The 19,374-nt window shown below is 39.2% G+C and overlaps 1 protein-coding gene across 1 annotated transcript in view; it reads right to left on the bottom strand.

The window, feature by feature from the left end:
* Positions 1 to 3,145: 3,145 nt before the first annotated feature.
* The window catches only part of HIVEP3 (HIVEP zinc finger 3), a 434,905-nt gene continuing 418,676 nt past the window's right edge, over positions 3,146 to 19,374 (bottom strand). The window contains exon 6 of the mRNA XM_044060009.1: positions 3,146 to 6,445. Coding sequence (XP_043915944.1) covers positions 5,501 to 6,445 — 945 coding nt within the window. The 3' untranslated portion in view covers positions 3,146 to 5,500. The remainder of the gene's footprint in view (positions 6,446 to 19,374) is intronic.

The raw sequence follows: 19,374 nt of genomic DNA, 5'->3' as shown, positions 1-19,374 counted from the left end.
CATCTTTAAGACATGATCAAGCCTTGATACCATTAGTGCATGCTCCCCCCATCTTGAGGCAATCTTGGAGAACTGGCCTTCAATGACAAGTTCTGTTCTAAAAGACTATGGTTACATGACTTGCACACTTGCTGTCCTTTGAGAATTGGTCAGGCTGAGTTATGCAGTGACAATTCCTGATGCCCACAGGCCCTTTTTACTCTGTTGGGGGGGGGGGCTTCTTAGAAAACTGGAGCACTTACAAGAGGAAAATTGAGACAGAGAACATTATGGATAGCTTTTATCATGGCAATACCCATTTTCTCTTAACTGGTCCTTGAGCTGGTCCTGGAATGCTGACCAAAAAGGAAATCACCCTAGAAGGGGGCTTCTAGTAGGGCCTGGACTTGATCATAAAGGATGACAGCTTGCACTATCCCTGAGCTTGTTACCTTAGTCAGTGCATCAGCCCAGACAACTTTAGATTTGCCAAAAATGAAATTCTACTGCTGAAACACATGGGGTGGTTCTTTTTGCAGAGTTGAATCCACTACGAGCACTGTAATCATGACAGTTAAACAAACAATTTAAGAACCTGAGTCCTATTTGCACACTCTATGTACAGTCTTAGGCTCCACATTTAGCAAAAAGAAAAGTTGTAAACACTGGAACCTATACTGAACAAAGTTGTCACAGGAGTCTCCCTGAGATGCTTATTAAGGATGCTTCTTCACTTAGAGCAGATTAGATTTCTTGGAAAAGCACAAGGCTGAAACTAGATGTTTCCGGGCTGCACATAAGGCATCCTACCAAACAGGCTACTTGGGACATATAACCCAAGGTTCTACATCTTTCTTGAGTAGATAACACAGATTAGGAGCAGTGCATTCCATAGTGGACTTCATCTTCAACATCTCCCTGAATGATGGGTCAGCTGGAAGTGATATTTAAGAAGGGGAAATCACATTATCCTTGTCTGCTTCACAGACAAGGGCCTTTGCATCTTTACATTATCTTTCAAACAAAACTGGATGGAGAGACAGGAAGAGAAAGAAGTAAAGAAAGGCATCCTTTTATCTAGCTCCAGCAGGGGGCTGCTTTTGGTTCACCTGGAATGTGGCATAAGGATGTGAATTAGCCATGTACTAGAAATCTGGTGACTGAGTAAAAGCACTTTGTGGTCATGCACACTAGAGTCAATGCTTTGTCATGACAGGCCTACATTGGTCTTGATGTGGGTATCAGCCTTCATTTCCTAAATTTATGCTCACATACTCATGGGAACAAGTCTTACAAGATATCAAACTGTTGTCATAATCTAATGTTTCTTGCCATCCCTCTCAGTCAAATGGCACAGTGGGATCTGCCTGGGTGACTTCAACTCTAACTGTTGAGGTTTGCATGACTTAGCAGAAACATGCAGGGTACACCCAAGAGAACAAGTCCTAATATATATCGAACATGGGGTAACTTCATCTCCAGCTGAGCTTTGTAAGACTTGGCCGAGACACACATGGGAGGCTTCTTGATCCATAGTGTTATCAGTAAGCATTCTATGGGAAGTTCAAGGCATTGTTGAACAAGAGTAAACTGGGCTCAGTCATGCTTCACATGCTACAGTCAGGGTATCGTAATGCACAGAACATGAGAAACAACCATCTAGATGGTGAGGCTGTACCTATCTTGTCATTAGCGAGTGATGTGTATAAGCTTTACCTCTCAGTATGGAAATGGAACTCATGACTCACAAGGAATTTTAGGCTGCCTATATGGCAGATGTAGCATTAAGAGGTCCCGACTAATATTTGACAATTTGTTCCCTTCCATTCCTTCTCGATCTAGCGCTGACAGTGGATCCAAAAGACCATCCCATGAATACATACACAACACCACAGCCACCATCTTCTAGAAGTTGATATTCAGCTCTTGCTGGGGGGCAGTGGTGGAACACTACCAACTGGGGCAAAGGTTCACACCAAGCTCTTTTCTCAGGCAGCTGTCAGTCCTAGATGGGATACTGCCTAGTAATCAGAAGTTAGCATGGACATTTTTTTAGCATTTTAGACAAGGAATATTGGAGGGTTTCTACAATGAGCAGTAGAACCAAGATGCAGCCTAGATAACTAGTGGAAAAGTAGTACTGTAGGGGTACAATGGGGTTAGCCCTTTGTATGGGACTTGTACCGTAGGGGTACAATGAGGTTAGCTCCATGTGTGTGACATACTGTGGGGGTACAGTGTGGCTAGCCCCTTGTGTGGGGCATGTACTGCAGGGATTCAGTGAGGCCAGCTTTGTGTGGGACTTGTACTGTAGGGGTACAATGTGACTAGCCCAGTGTGTGTGACATGTACTGTAGGGGTACAGTGAGGCTAGCTCCATGTGTGGGTCATGTATTGTAGGGGTGCAGTGAGGCTAGCCCCATGTGTGGGACATGCACTGCAGGGATACACTGAGATTATCTCCATGTGCGTGACATGTACTGTAGGGGTACAGTGTGGCTAGCCCCTTGTGTGGGTCATATACTGTAAGGGTTCAGTGAAGCTAGCCCAGTGCATCTGACACACTGTAGGGGTACTGTGGGGCTAGCCCTGTGTGTGAGACATGTTCTGTGTGGGTGCAGTGAGCCAAGCCCTGCGTGTGGGACATGTACTGTAGCAGTACGGTTAGCTAACCCCATGTGTGAGTGACATGTACTGCAGAGCTACAGTGAGGCTAACCCAGTGTGTGGGACATGATAATATGCTCTGGTGGGAGGTGTGTATGTCATCTCCAGGCATAGAACTTGGCAAAGTCCAAAAATCTATAGAAGTGTGGCAGTCACCCACTGCAGAAGGCAGATTTTACATTACTAGTAATGTACTACTTTAGTGAAATTCAAACAAAACAAAATGGCTATCCAGAGACAGATACATACCAATTAAATAATATAAACAGCTGAGTTACAGTTATTTAGCTGTACCATAAATGCGCAATGAACACAAATCTAACAACTCAGTAAAGTGACAAGTAAAAAGTTGTTAAACCTGTAACAAGAACACACGTGTTGCCCAATCCATGTTTCTGTAGGTAAATACTACAGCCTTAATGTTTGTCCTTTTAAACTGATCATAACCTTATCACTATAGTGTATTACAGTATTTATTGTAATGGCTAACCTTTATCCAGCTGCCATGGACTGCATAAAAGCAAGTGCTATACTATCCATCGGCACTGCTCTAGTCTCTGGTTAGATTTAAAATACTGATGGAAGCTACAGAAAATCTGCACACTAGGAGTCAGCTGTAATCACACTTATTTTTTCCAGTGGGAGAAGTATAACACAGAGTTGAAATTCAGAATGCATTAAGTTACTCAGGATGCCTGAACACCAGACATTTAAACAGAACATTACATGACATTCTTGTGTAAATATTATCAAAATGCATAGTGTGCGACTGTGGATAAACCCATGCCAATAGAAAAAATATATATATTTTACAGAATAAAAACTGGCAATGTCACTTTTTTTTTAGAAAAATGCATAATTAATACTTCCACACAGACCTGTGGCCTTCTAGATAACCAAAGAAATTCTGTTTTTTCCCATCAAATAAAACATAAAAAAAAAATTCAAATATATCCAAGGTTTAGTACCTTTCTGGAGTTGTGCAAATTCCTTCTAAATAGTACCATCCAACAGACAGAAATACATTTTTATACCCCCCATGATTTAAGTGTCAGGTGAGATTCAATTCAGCCCGAAATTGAAGTAGACAAAGCTAAGACAAAAATGGAACAGTAGTTAAAAAGCTAGTGCATGTATAATGAAGACCATAATGACTTTTTTGTGCCTGATGCATGTGTAAGTAACACACTTTGACAGAGCATTCAGTAAAATATTTTAAAGCATGCTTCAAGTGTTAAGGCACAAGGTCATGTGCTGAGTATCCTTATGTCCTTAAGTGTGCTGAAATCATGTAATACACACTTCGTGTGTCGTGGCAGCAAAATGGCTATACACAGATTTTGCAGGTTAAAACTGATAACAATCTGAGTGGGCACAATAAAAAATGTAATGCAAAGTCAGGTTATTTCTCTCATTTGAACAATTCACACACTTTTTTCTTTCACCGTGACAAAAAATACTGCCAATATGCAGTGACATACAGCAAGGAGACTACTTGGCGAAAAATTGTCACTGACCACCTAGAGTTTGGCTACCGGGATGAGGACTGCTTTGATGCACTATGGAGTCTTTTTCTTTTAACTGCCTAAACACATACATCTGGAGAAATGTCGGTCTATGTCAGTTATATCATGGGGTCACTTTAAATGTTCAACAATCTGTATACATTTTCTGCATAATTTGGTTATTCGATGTTTTACTTATACAAAATGCAATTTCAATGAGCATTATGTACACTATTTTCATTCCTATGATAAGGTTATTCCCCCAAACACATTTAAAAGTGCTGTTTTAAACAATATTTCATGGGAAAAACATAAACAGATCCTGAATACTGACATCGACATGAGAAACAGCTATTAAGTGCTACTTTTACTTGTTTAGGGTAAACATTTCTAAAACGAAAGCTGTTCACAAAGCAACAGTATTTGTTCTTTACTAAAAATAATAGTCTAATCACAATAATGTATTTCAGACATTCTTCAACCCAAAATCAGATTTTTTTTTTTATCTTTTTTTAGTAATTTACAAAACAATGCAGTTTTATGGCTGTTTCTGTTATTAACGACATAAGTCATTAAGTATGGCTGCAAATCTTTGTAGTAAAAAAAAAGTTAGTTTTCTGGTATCTCCTGACAGCAAATTCAGGAAAAATACCACTGCTACATCGTGATGGTATTAGCACTTTTTATGCTAAACATTATTGCATCACAGCCAGATGGTGCACTTTTCGTGCTTGGCAAGTAAGAACTTTTAAAACTTCACATAATGTCAGCTCTGGAATGAAAAATATAGTTTGTGAGCATCCTGTCAGAAATACATTAATAACAAAAATTATAATCATCAACAAATACTGCTGCTTTAAAGCACAAAATGGCAGGCAACAGAAACAATTCACAGAAGAAAAAAGCAATTTACAACCATTAAATAAACTATATAAAATAAATATGGATCATAAACTTCTCTGTACACAGGTGCTAGTTCTCAATCAATATAAAAAAATCTTCAGTGCATCTTATTACTTAGGTTCCCCACTCTTTCCTTGACAATCAACCCCACATGGGCATTAAATGGCAAAAGACGGGTCTTACAAACCCCCAACCCCCAAACATCCCCCAAAATATTCACAGCCTTACAACATTTTATACATTTCAAGCAACAAAATGTATCAAAAAGGCACAAGTAACTGCATACACATGGGGTGGTAATAACAGAGTGAAACATACATCAAACAAACAATCAAACAAAAATGGAATTGTTTAGCAAAGAAGTTTGGTACAGGAAAATGTCAATAAGAGTGCTTCTTGTAATGACTAGAAAAGAAAATAGTGTTGGAAAAAAGTCACTGGTGTGACTTAAGTCTTGGGTGAACTACTTTGATAGGAACGGAATGCACTTCCGGCATCTTCACCTTTTTGTCTCTGAGTTTGACCTAAATCTGCCCTCTCTGGATCCTGTGTGCCCTTTGTTTGTGCTCCCAACTGGTGACTTGGATCCCCAGAAAAGTTTCTCCTCCTCCTTGCATCAACTCGTGGGAGCGAGTGGCCCAGGGAAGGTTCTACAAGGCAGCTGGTACTGCTGCTTCTATCTAAAGTACGTGCAGGGAAATCAGAAATGAAAGTGCCCGAAGATTCAAAGTAAGTGCTTAAGCTGCTGCATTGCTTCTTGCCCGTTCCCTCCAACAGTCCTTCCCGGCTTGTTGAAGGCTTTGAGGAATATTCATAACTTGTGCTGGGACTGTCCAACCTGGAGATGTCACATTCTGGCCCTGAGTGACCCAGTTCAGCATGTGTTTGTACCCTGTATTCTTTTTCTTCCACATCCTCTTCAAGAAATGTGCTAGTCCTATTTTTTTCCAGTGCTGGGCCCACTGTGGTAGGAGAGAATGTCTGTTGCAAAGGTGAGTACTTAGAAACTTTTGCAGCTGGGTATTCAAAGGAGGGCAAACGTTCAAGCTGAACTTGCAGCTTCTTACTTCTCTGACTGTATAAGTTGACCTCTGTCAGGCTGCTGGCCATGAAATACCCTGTCTGCAATGAAGTATCAACAGGCACCAAACTCGGATGGGCACTTGGCCTTGCTTGGACCATCTGAATGCCCCCAATGGGGATCATGGGACATGGAGTCCTTGCTAGCTGCTGAGAGTGCAATGGTAGGTGGCTGAAAATGTTGTCTTCCAATCTGCTTGCAACATGGGTGTGTGCTTCTGGCAAGGGTGGCATTTTCTGCAACCTAACTGATAGCATACCAGTGGTAGAGGTACTTGGTCCTTCTTGTATGTTTTCAGATTCAGATGTCTTCTGTAAAACACAGACAGAAAAGTTATTTAAAATACCACAATTTAATAAATCTGTTAATGCATGCAGATGTTTTGCCAAATTATATATATATATAGTTACCTTCATTTCCCCAAAAGCTCATTTGACTGACACTAATTTCCCCTAAAACTCATTTCCCTGACAAGTGGTACTTGCAGTGCACTGTAAGGCAAGTAAATGGAATATGTCCTTTTCCCCACTGTAGTGTGACCCTGGAGTTAGTATATATAATTGGGGGTGGGGGGGCAAAGCCTAGCCCACCTAGTTTGGTTTTACTGAACAATATAAAACAAAAAGCAGAGAATATAAAATCAAACTAGGTGGGGGAATATACCCCCCACACCCCCTACTGTGGGGGGTTGTGCCCCCACATCCCTCCGTAACTTCATATACTAACTCCAGTGTTGCACTACAGTGGGGAAAAGGACATATTCCTTTTACTTGCCTTACAGTGCATTGCAAGTGCTACTTGTCATGGAAATGAGTGTCAGAGCTTTAGGGGAGAGGAAGGTAATATATATATATATATATATATATATATATATATATATATATATATATATTTTTTTTTATATATATATATATATATATATATAGTAGGCATATACTTTTAATAATTAACTATTTATATTATGTCTTTCATTTCATTCCATTAATATGGATAAAACATTAAACCAAAGACCCCGTCTGCCTGACTTGGTGGTAGCTCAGGTGGACATAAAAGATCCCACGGTACTTACTGAAAAGCATAGAGGAAGTTTCTTGGTACTCTGGCTAAATTTCCACAAGTCATTGTGCATACTGCCTTGGGTCTGCCCTGAAAAGCAGCCAGTGCCCTAGAGTGGCTAACCCATTAAACAAAGTGTAAATAAATAAGTACATACTTCCAATATGTGCAACAAATATACTACAGGTAAACAAACAGGATTTACAGCTTCACTTTTTTACTGCAATTAGAAAGGCTTCTGAAGAAGTAGATATTGCACCACCCTGACTGCCATTCAGATACCCCATGTTCTCTATTAGCATGGCTGCTGGTGAAGTTTGGCTAGGCAGATGGGAGAGAATGTAGCAGGCTCACCCATTCTTGTTCAGAGTGGTGACTGGCTGACTGCAGTGGCATCACCTGCAGGATTGTGGATGTGCTGCTCAGTAGCATGAACCTAAACAGCCTGTGCTGCAGTGTGGCTTCCCATGCATGTCAGAGGACCCATGGTCAGACTCATGCATGGTTCTCCTGAAGCAGCAAATGGGGAGCAACTGTCAAAGGGGTTCCGTGAGCTCAGCCACCTGACCTGCAGAATGACCACACTCCTATCATCTGCCTCTCAGCTCCCATGGACATAAATAAGTTGGCGAGCTTATGAAAACTTAATGGGTATTGGGTAACTTACACTGAAAGAGGATGGGCGCAGCCTTTGTCTTTACATGGATGATCGCAATTAGCCCCTCAGGTAGGAATCAATGACTTGTAAGACTTTTCCCCTTTCATGGGGATGGACCCAATATATGTCACCAGGATGGGGTGGAGGAAAGTCCACTGATGGCCCAGTTCAAAACCCTTAGAAGGATAAAAGAGTAAGTCAGTTGGGTGAATACAGAGGAATCATGGGGTAAGTCAGATAGCCAGTGTTGTGGGTGGGGAAGTGGGGATTACACTTTCTTTTAAGACATATTATGCATTTTATTGAGTTAAGTATATTTAAGTTAGGTTTACCCAGTCTAAGGAACATTTCAGTCAAATTGCTTCACAAGTTCTTGTAAGACTGTGTGAAAGCTATATTGATTATATATGGTCTTGCTTACTGATGTACATTGAAGAGAAACTGTCAGCTTCTCTCTACTTTGCTGACTTTACAAAGCCACATGAATGGCAAAATATGCAACAGTGTAGATGTAATGCAAAAAAGGCCAAGGTAGTGTACCTAGGTAAAATAAGGAAGCAAGCAAATAAATAAATAAATAACAAATACATGCAACTAGAGGAAATCTACAGATTGGGTGTGAGATACTGACTACAGCAAAAAGGAAAGGTACCCAAAAATATTTACAATAAATCAGCCATTGTGGAAAAAAACAGCAAGGAAGGTTGGGTGAATACCTGAATGCATGGATTAGGTAACGGACGCAAGATATATACCCTTTATATACAGCTAAAATCACAGATGGGGTAATATGTACTCTTCTAGAGAACCAATCTCTAAAAAGATATTCATAAAAAGGTTACATAAGAAAGGGCAAATACTGGTGCAAAGTATATGCTAGTGTAAAACACGGAAAGACAAACAGATACCCCACAATAAAGGATGACAACAGACGATAAAAAGAAAATCCTAGAAGGCTGCTATTTTAACCAAAACACTAGTGTGCTAAGTTTTGAAACTTTGTTATCAAGTAATTAACAGTGAAAAGTCGTATTTAATTTAACAGCCTCATATATTTTAAAATTTTATATTAAAAGTAGGTCATCAGGAAAATTAACAAAGCAAAAACGATACACAAATCAAGAGAAGCAACTACAACAAGGAGCAAAGAAGCTTGTTTTAGACATTCCAGATACTTGGAACAGACGTTCTGAAGTAGTTCTGTAATCAAAAATAATGCCAGAACTTAATAAATAAAGCAATTTAAATAAATTCTTTGTGTCATAATTTTCATGATTATATTTTATAATATGGGCATTGTTAGGTTTAACTTAATTACATGCAAATAATTGATAGTTATAGAAATAAGGCTGTATTATTGCAATAAATAGTGAAGATGTAAGTATGGTGTTCTGAAAAGAAAATAAAACAACTCTAATTAGCAACCAAACTAAACTTAGCATCTCTTATGTTATACACATATACATACCCTTTAAGAGAATGACAGTTGATAAAGATGGTGGTTGGATAGTCAGCATTTTCGGCCTCCTTGCTTTCCATAATTTGATGCACTTACATCAACAGAAGCCGTTATACACAAGCCTGTTCCACTATCAACAGAACACTTGTTTGTTCATTTGGCTAACTGAGTTATTGCACAAAAACCTCAGAAACTTCTTTCCTATTGCAAATTCCAGGATTGTTTGTTTCTTTGGCATACCTAAGCCTCACAGATGCAAAGTTGGCCCACCCTACCATCCAGAAGTGGCCATTGGTAGGTCCATTATGGAAGCAATGCATATTTTTTTCTAGTATGTACTTTAAAATCCCAAGCTATGGAAGTGAGATTATACATATTCATCTCAGTGAATTTCCTAAAACAAAGATAAATGATCTCAACATACAGCTCAGTTGGATCCTTGTAACTATAAATGTTGATTCTATCTACATAAGCTTCCCTCTTGACTACAGAATTATAGCTGTAAAGAAAATTTACCAACTAAATCAATAAATACATAAATAAACAAGCAAACCCATTTGATAAATGAGTATGTCCACGAGATACATATTCCTTTTTTAGGAGTGAAAATGGGAGCAATGACATTTTAAGTGACAGTCACACTGTAGACAAATGGAGGCTGTGTGAATAAAACTCAAGATGGCTACTGGGACTTAAACCTCTGTGCCAAACTGACAGGCCAAATAAATAAATACATTTTCCAGATGAATAAAAAGCTGTGCAATTTTATGACTGACACCATCAACCTCTTACTGTATTTGGTGTTGGATAACTTCTGTTTTGAAGACAGAGTTTACAAGCAAACAAAGGACTTGGCCATATTCATTGGTAGTGCTACATGCATGAGGACATGTTGGGACACATGCCTCAGCTGTGAAACAGTGTCTCCAATGTGTGTCACAGTAAAGTTCAATGATTTTTTTGGTAATGCTGTATCTGTGTGCATATACTCTCACAATTACAAAGAAAAAAATACAGAGAGCTAACCTGTCCATCCTATCTTCCAACTGTTGAATATTTGTCAGAAATTCCTATTTTAGCAGGGTGTCATGAAATACTGAGTGGTCCCACCTAATTGTGTGTTTTTTACTTTTTTTTATCTTGGTAGGACATGAATGCAATGGTTCATGTCTCTGGTACAGCCAACTTGTTGGCATCACCAAAGCTTCAACTGCAACTGCATCTAAGGAGCGCAGCAACGGATTCTGGAATTTGAAGTCTAAAGGTGTGACGTTAATTTCAAATGGCAACTTTGGACTTACAAGTGTGGCATCTTCTATCATGCATGCCACAAGAGAAGGAGAAGATAATGAAGAGAGGCAGAAATTATGACATTTGCACTAGTGTTAACCTTATTTTTTTTATTTTATTTATTTTACATTTGTTGACCAGGAAAGTCCGACTGGATATATGTCCATTTTCAGTGGAGGCCCGCAGAGATAAGCTCCAAATACAATACAAGAAATTTTGAATAAAAATAATAAGCAAATTAAATAAAATTTCATACTAGTAATACTCAAATTAAAAACTGTTAACACACTCATGTATACTTTTTTTTTTTTATGTAAGGTCATAGGACATGACAAACAAGGGTAGGGAGATATTGTTTATGCTAAAGAAAAAATACTTTTGGAAGAGTTTGAGGAGAGAAACACCAAGGGAGGAGGACTTCAGAAATTATAGACAAGAGTGATTAGCCAAGAGGTGTCAGTGTCAGTCAGGATTTGAGCATGGGCATAGCCATTGTGATTTTAGGAAGATTTTAAGTTGTTTTTTTGAAAAGTGGAGTGGAAGTCAAGGATGTATGTTCAGTTGGTAGCTTATTCCAAGCATTACCAATCAAGTTAATAAATAGGGAGTCACCAGATTTATTGTTAGCTTTTAGGAAAGAGACAAATAGTCTGTTTGCAGATCATAAGGGGGGGGATCCACCTTGGATCCCAGAAACTACCGTCCCATCAGTCTGACAAGCCTTATCTGCAAGGCCATGGAGCGTATTATCATGGAACTTACAAACAAAGACATTGTCAACCTTCAGACACTGGACCCCACCCAGTTTGGGTTCATGAAGGCCCATGGACAAGGGTAAGATGTTCCACACAGCCTATCTAGACATTGCCAAGGCCTTTGATACCATCTCCCACTCTGGAATCATACATAAACATACTAAGCTGGGCATTAATCCCTACGTCACCCAATGGGTTGCTAACTGGCTTACTGATAGAACCCACACTGTAAAAGTAGCCGACTCCAAATCCTGCTCCAGACAAGTGACAAGTGGAGTATCTCAGGGTTCAGTCCTGGGACCGCTCTTGTTTGGCATCTACTTCTCTGAAGTACAGGCCAACACTAAGGGACTGTGGATAAAAAAGTTTGCAGATGACTGCAAACTGGGAGCCATTACTGAATCCCCAAATGATGTGGATACTCTACAAAAGGGCCTTACAGAAACAGATGCTTGGTGCCAGAGCCATGGGCTCAAGCTCAATGCCAAGAAATGTATAGTTACCCCCTTTGGTAAAAAACATGTATCCGTGAATTACCATATAGGTGGCAGTATACTAAACACCGAAAGTTTGATAAGAGACTTAGGGACACAGGTGGACAGTGGTCTCACCTTCGATAACCACATCGCCACAACAGTCAGGAAATCCTTTTATGTGGCACACCTCATCACTAAGGGAGGTCATTGTCCCACTGTACTCATCCCTCATTAGACCCATTATATAATACAATGCCCCATTTGGTATGTACCTCTCAAGACATCTGCAACAACTGGAAAGGCCACAGAAATACCTCACTAAAGGAATCACAGGCCTAAAGCAGATGCCCTACGCTGACCGCCTTAAAAAAACAACAGCTATACTCTGTCACATATCGTCTACTCAGAGGCAATCTTTGCTTAACATACAAGGCCATGTCAAACCCAGAGCTGTTGGACATGCTACACTTAAAGAAATCCCAATCCCTCAGAGCCACACGCTCCAGGGATCTAAACCTTGTCATCACAATGAACAAAACATGCTGGAGGGATAGGTTCCCTACCCAGAGACTCCCCAGACTCTGGAATAGATTGCCCATACATGTCAAGCAGAGTGCCTCTTTGGTCCTCTTCAAAAGGAACCTTGACGATTGGATGGGAATAAGGAAATTCACCCTGGGGATCACGTCAGTCGCCCTGCTAGACAGGGGTCCAGGGAAGTAAATAGTGTGGGAAGAAATAGCCAGGGAATTGTTATGGCTAGGCTTGTATAGGCCCTAGGGCCTAATACCAACCTGTGAACCTATGAACCTATAAGGTAGCAAGTTTTGGATAGGGGATAATAAGGTTTCTGAGTATGGGAGTATTTGAGGAATTATGCAGAATCTTGGGAATGATTATAAGTTGGTGAAAAAGAAACTGGCTTTGCAGTTCAAGCCATTCTAGAAGTTTTAGATATGGGATATCAGAGGCAAATCTGGCTATGTTATTGTAAGTTGTGGCCAGCTTATTGATATTGTGTTTGGAGAGGTTTGTAAAGATCGGGCAAGCATAGAGGAGAGTAGAGAGTAGGTGAGTTTGGGCAATAGTAGTCCTTGCATACTCTCCTAAACAGTGAACTGCAGTTAGATAGGTGTAGCTGAAGGCTTTTTTGTATGAACTATTTGTTTTTTAAAGTTCTCCTAAGTAAAGCAGGACAGGTGGTAACCACAGTCCACAGACGTGGTACAATTGCATGATTACTATTCTTTGGCCATGGAACTGTAAAAATGGGTCAGACCTCTGTATGTACTCTCTTTAGCAGGCCAACAGAGGTAAGTACTGGGTGTAATGCTGGTATGAATGTCTGAGCTGTAAGTGTTATATACTTCTCTTTTCACTACTGAGTTCATGAATTCAGTTTTCTCTGAAAGATAGCTGTGTTACAGTTAATGTAAAACCTCTAAGGCTTGTTATCACAAAGGAAAATGTGTCTGGGGGGGGGGTCACATTTCATGTGGACTACTTAAATGCACTTAATACAATAAATTTGTTTTACCATGGCTGTCCTTATCAATATTTGGGGCAGTCCTGTGTTTAGTTGTTTGATTCTCCATACTTATTTTTTGTTAAATTATTGAATTTTGTAAGCATGCTGTTTCTCATATTATTATTTTAGGATAATGCTTGCTAACATTTTTTCATGTCAGCTGTTTTATTTTTATGTTATGAAATGCTGTGGCTACCATTCTGCACATGTATGTTCTGTCTGTGATGATTGCCTTTACTTAACATGCATATATGTAAACAGAAAGGAATTTGGGCTATTTAATCAGATATTATCCATGTGTCTGTTGTAGATTAAGGTAATCTGTCTTGCAGCACTGTACCTGGGGCAGGCAGTAGCTGGGGACTCTGACATAACCGTTTCAGATGCACAAAAGGTAATCTAGAATGGCACTGGGCATGGAAAAAAAACAGAAGCGACACAAAAATTGCCACACATTGGCATCGGCTACTTGTTGCAAAATTGTCTGCAAGCAACACATTTTAGCAAAAACGTACAATAAGAAGGTATAGAGAATTCTATAATTTTTTTTCAAGCAATTTATGTAAGTAACAGAGTTGTATTAAGGAACCTTTGATTTAGGGGAAATTGGAATACTGTGGTCTGCATACTTTCAAAATTGTATAAATTGAGGGTAATGTCATAGACCATGTATGATATATGCAAAGCAGGAATACATTATAATTTTTGTTTTTGCTTCAGGGCAGACCTAGATGACGTGCCATAGATGGAAGGTATTTGATATGAAGTGTTTCAGTCCATACTGTGTTCTACATTTTTTGGGGATGGAAGGTTGATAACAGTTAGGACAGTTATAAAGTAATAACACACGAGTTACAGACTTCATATTTTTCACAAAATGTATGCTAATGCTAAACCTGTTACTTTAACAACATTTTAACTATATGAGAACAATATTAAAATGTGTCCCAATTCTGCAACTTTTGGCTTTGTTTCTGATACTTAAGCTAAGAGGATGACAGCTGTTGTAGGTTCCTTATAGCATCATCTTTAGCCCAAAAAACAGTGACTTGAAGTATAGGTTTGTATTTGCTTTTTACTATTTTAGGTGATCAAACCTTTTAACCAGAATTGTCTGTCTGTTAAAGTGACCATTGATGTGGCTTGGTGAGGGGTGTGGATTGATCTTAGTGTCTGAAAGCTCCATATTCAAGTACATAACTGTGATTAGCTGTTCATTCACTTTTTCCATTTGAAAAACAAATTGTTCTGTGAGCAGTGGTAACAATGCACACTGCCCATAGCAGAAATACATGTATATTTATTTTTATTTAATTTTAATGGAAGTTGATATGGGGAGGTAAATATAAATGCATTGCTGCGGCTGCTATGATTTTCATTTTCTTCTCAATGAGATATCACAAGTGTACATATGGCGGATATAACTTTTTGGCAGCGGGTAATATATGAAAGCAAATGGCAGTTATAGGATCACTTTTGAATGAATAGTTTGTTGGGGGAACAGTATCTCTCAAACAGAAACATGGCCATTATTGTTTTGTGACTCCTTTACAGTCAAAATTAGTGTATGACCTCAAAAGGGACACATTCCCCTTGCTGCATTGTATGTCTTTTGTAGTCAAGTACCTGAGTTTTTTTGTTCTAAAGTGTCTTTTGGGAAATGACACCTCTCCTCATATATACACAGCCACTAAATCCAGTACTGCAAACAACATTTGTTAACACAGTCAGGCACTATACATGGCTTCCTTTTAGGGGCTATTTGACCTCTTATGTCACGAATATCTGTTTATTACATTCTTATTATGTCAGAAGTAAAAATCTTATACATTTCACCAGAAATATGCAAATATGCATGGCATGTACATGTACATGTACACACACACACACACACACACACACATATATATATATATATATATATATATATATATATATATATATATATATATATATATATATATTCTTTTTTCCCCCCAGTAGTAACAAGTAATATGCCATGGCAACAATGTCATGCTTTCAAGTGTCTAAAACTATGGAGTCAAATTCCTACACTAGAAGCTCTGAGGTAAGAACTGCACTCTTATCTGCATTTTGTAGCTGAACAACTTGTTATCACTTGAAAGTTTCATAATGAAATCTCAGGGACAGCATTAGGGTTAGCACACATTACAAAGGCTGGGCAGGGCTATGCCCCCTGCACCACCTTAGTAATGGCTGTTAACTCTAATGCTGCTCCTTCTCCCAACCCTAATCTTACATCTTACCTCAAGAAAAACATTCCCTTAACACTGTCACTATACAAGACACACTGAGACACACAAACATGCATAAACACACACTTTATCCCCATACCTAACAGTGTCCCTAACCCTGAAATACACACACACGCACACAAACATACAAAACCTATCCCTGACCCTAACCTTGACTCTGACATATACATACAAATGCTCTCCCTCCCACCAACCCCTCATTTTTCTCAAAACATTCCCTCAACATTTTGACCATTCAGCTATCCGTCACTTTGATATTAAACACCACCCCTTGCATTCATAAACCAAATGGACATTCCATGAAATTACAGGAGCATATATATATATATATATATATATATATATATATATATATATATATATTTAAAACTTGACCAATATAAAACAAACAAACTATTCAGTAAAAACTACAAGGAAGACCCATCCAGGTTAGAGTCTTTACTGTGTAATACTTCAAACCTCCTGTAGTAGAGGCCCATGAGATATATACAAATTACCCCATTAAGGACATACCACTGTTTCAGTTACATGGCCGCTGAATATCCATGACTTTTTACTTTTTCATGGGTTTACTGGTACATTCCCTGCACTTTCTCACACTCCTTTATCCCTGTTTCATTCTTCTTATTTCATCTTGTCATCCCCTTACTTACTGCCTTTCGTTCAACCTACTTCTCTCTTCTCTTTGCATCTGTCTCACACTTCTCCTTTCATATGTTCATAGGGTGATACTAGGCTATTGGCCTGGAGGCCCTTATAAGAATAGCCAAGAATTTTGCCCATGTTTCTACAGTCAGCACCTGTTTTCCCTGTCCAGCAGGGACACAGGTGTGATCCAAGGGGTGTATTTTCTGTTTCCTCTCCAGACGTACAGGTTCCTGTTAAGGAGGGCTAGTGAGGTACCCTGCTTGACATGGTGAAGGAGTCTATTCCACAGATGGGGGAGTCTTTGGGACATAAATCTATCCCACCAACAAGTTCTATTAATGCTACAGACCAGGTTGAGGTCTTGTGTGCGGGTTGTGCAAGTGGAGTTTGACTTATGGATATTTAGCAACTCCATCAAGGCTGGGTCTAAGATGGTCATCTACACCAGACACAGGTCACCTCTGAACAATCTGTATGAGAGTGAGAAGAGGGACAGGGCTTTTAGCCTATCTGTATAGGATAGGTATTTGAGATACTGGATTTTCCTGGCCAGGAACCGCTGTGGTGTCTCCAGCTGCTGCATGTGCTTGGCAAGGTACATGCTGAAGGGGGCATTGTACTTGATAATGGGTCTGATAAGGGAGGGGTACAGAGATGTTATGACCTCCTTGTTCCTGGATGAAATACCCTTACTTATGAGGTGGGCCATGTAAAAAGCCTTCCATACAACGGAGGCAACTTTGTGGTCAAAAGTCAGGTTAATCAACCTGGGTGCCCAAGTCCATCACAACTGATTGTGTGCTTACTACATTTTTATTAATGGGATAATTAGTGGGACACCATTTTCCCCAAAGGAGATAATGATGCATTTCTTGGCATTCAGTTTGAGGCCATGCTTCTGGCACCAGTCATTAGTTTGGGTAAGACCCTCTTGGAGGATGTTCACATCACTAGAGGAATTTAAGACAGTGCCCAGCTTGAAGTCATCTGCAAACTTGGTCATCTACAGACCCCTGGTTTTGACTTGCACCTCAGAAAAGTATATCCTAAACAGTAGAGGCCCCAAGACTGATCCTTGGGGTATACCACTCGTTACACATCTACTACTAGTGGTGGCTTCCCCTATTTTGACTGAGTGGGTTCTATCAGTCAGCCAGTTAGCTACCTATCTGGTAACATGTGGGTTGATGCCTAGCTGGGAGAGTGTGTCTATTATTACCGAATGGGGAATAGTGTCGAAGGCTTTGGCTTTTTTGTAAAAAAAACAACTCTCCTGTTTACCTCACTCAACTGCAGCAGGAAAACTGGACATACTCATGTTTAGAATGGAGTTCTCTGGCTGAGTGCCTATCAATGCCTGAAGGCACCTTTCTCTTACGTGGCTTTTTTTTTTTACCTGTACAACAACAAAGGAACCTGTGACCACTGATTTTTATACTGTTGTCTTTTTTAATGTTCACTATTTACTATTCTGGTATTCCTAGACTTACAGCTATGTAAACAAAGATGGATTAGTTTACTGACTAATTGTTGGCCTCCTAAAAAGGACAGTACTAGCTGCTCTGATTCCAAATGTAGGCTTACTGAAGGGTGTAAAAGACATCCACAAATGTGAGACAGAATTTTTTCATCTTGTTATTAACCTTAGAGCTGATCAGGGTCATTTGAAAGATGACTCCATGAACTGCATTTTTAAGTCTTAAAAAAAAAAACTGTGAAGTTTAAAGTGGTGATAACACTGAATATAAACATCAGGTTTTGTTACCTAGCTTATTATATCCGCAACATGATAGCAGAAGCTCACAGCATTCACCAAGTGAGACGGAATCTGACCTGCATTTTCTTCAATGTCAGACAGTTGATTAATTACATTTCTCTACTAAGGCTGGGTACTGGTAACATATTATCTGTGTCAAATAATTCATTATCTCCATGGACAAAATGCGGTTCACTAAGTAATCCAATGCTGTGTATTTTTCGAGGGGATGGACAGAGCCACATATCACGTGCTGGGGTTACTTTTTTGACCAGACAAGGAAACAATTACACTGTACTTGCATTTCAGAATGTTAAGTATGGGGTTGATTTTATGGGTCTATATTACCAGATTAAAACTTTAGTTACTCAAATACCTAAAGATCAATCTGGTAATATCAAAATCCAAAAACCGCAAACAGACGATTTCGCACAGGGAAAAAATTCCCTTGGACATATGAAAAAAAAAAACTTTTAAACCAATCAAATGGGGGGCTGTGCCCCCCACACCCCCTCTAACTAAACATACCAACTCCGAGATCACTCTACATTGGACAAAAGGGCATAATCCACATAACAGCCAAGGAAATTCTTTCCCTGCATGAAATTGTCCGTTCGCGGTTTTTGGATTTCAGTATTACCAGATCAATCTTTAGGTATTTGAGTAACAAAAGCTTTGATCTGGTAATACAGACCCAATTTTACTTACAAGGAAAAGCTTGCAGATCTGGTTATATTTACACTTGAAGACACTGTTAGGGGGAAGACACCATGTGGATGTACAGAATTAAAAAAAAAAAAAAAAGAGAGAGAAGGTCTGGTGGAACTAGAGAGGAATGGATAAAAGGAAAGTATCACTGGCAAATTAAGGAACAAAGATCGATTTAAAAATGTATAATGTATAAACTACCAGTCAATGTACTAAACAAAATATTGCTTTCTACATAACTTGTTACCAATTCTTTATACATTCATGGGTCTGTTATTTTTCATTATGTATTACTGTAGACATTATTCTGCATTACTTTAAGAACATATTTAGTATTCATATTAACACCGTAACATCTTGTTATATAAAATTCCTTGCATGTCTTTGTATGTAAGCCAGGATGTTCCTGGATAATCTCCAAACCCTTGCTATCACCACTCTTTTATGCAACTGGCCATAATACAGCTACTTTTTCACAATCGCTATCTCATCATCTACCTCTCTCCACTACTATCGCTGTCTCCCTTTTACCTGTACCTCTTCAATACTCCTTCGTAATTTGTAACCATCTTCATCCCATAATTATTTTGTTGTCTCCTACTCAATATCTACTTACAGCTGATACCATTT

Source organism: Protopterus annectens, chromosome 1.part2 (genome assembly GCF_019279795.1).
Source record: "Protopterus annectens isolate FY-2018-M chromosome 1.part2, PAN1.0, whole genome shotgun sequence".
Lineage (NCBI taxonomy): Eukaryota > Metazoa > Chordata > Ceratodontiformes > Protopteridae > Protopterus > Protopterus annectens.
Note: the sequence above shows the minus strand (reverse complement) of the source record. Positions and strands in the feature narration are given on the sequence as shown.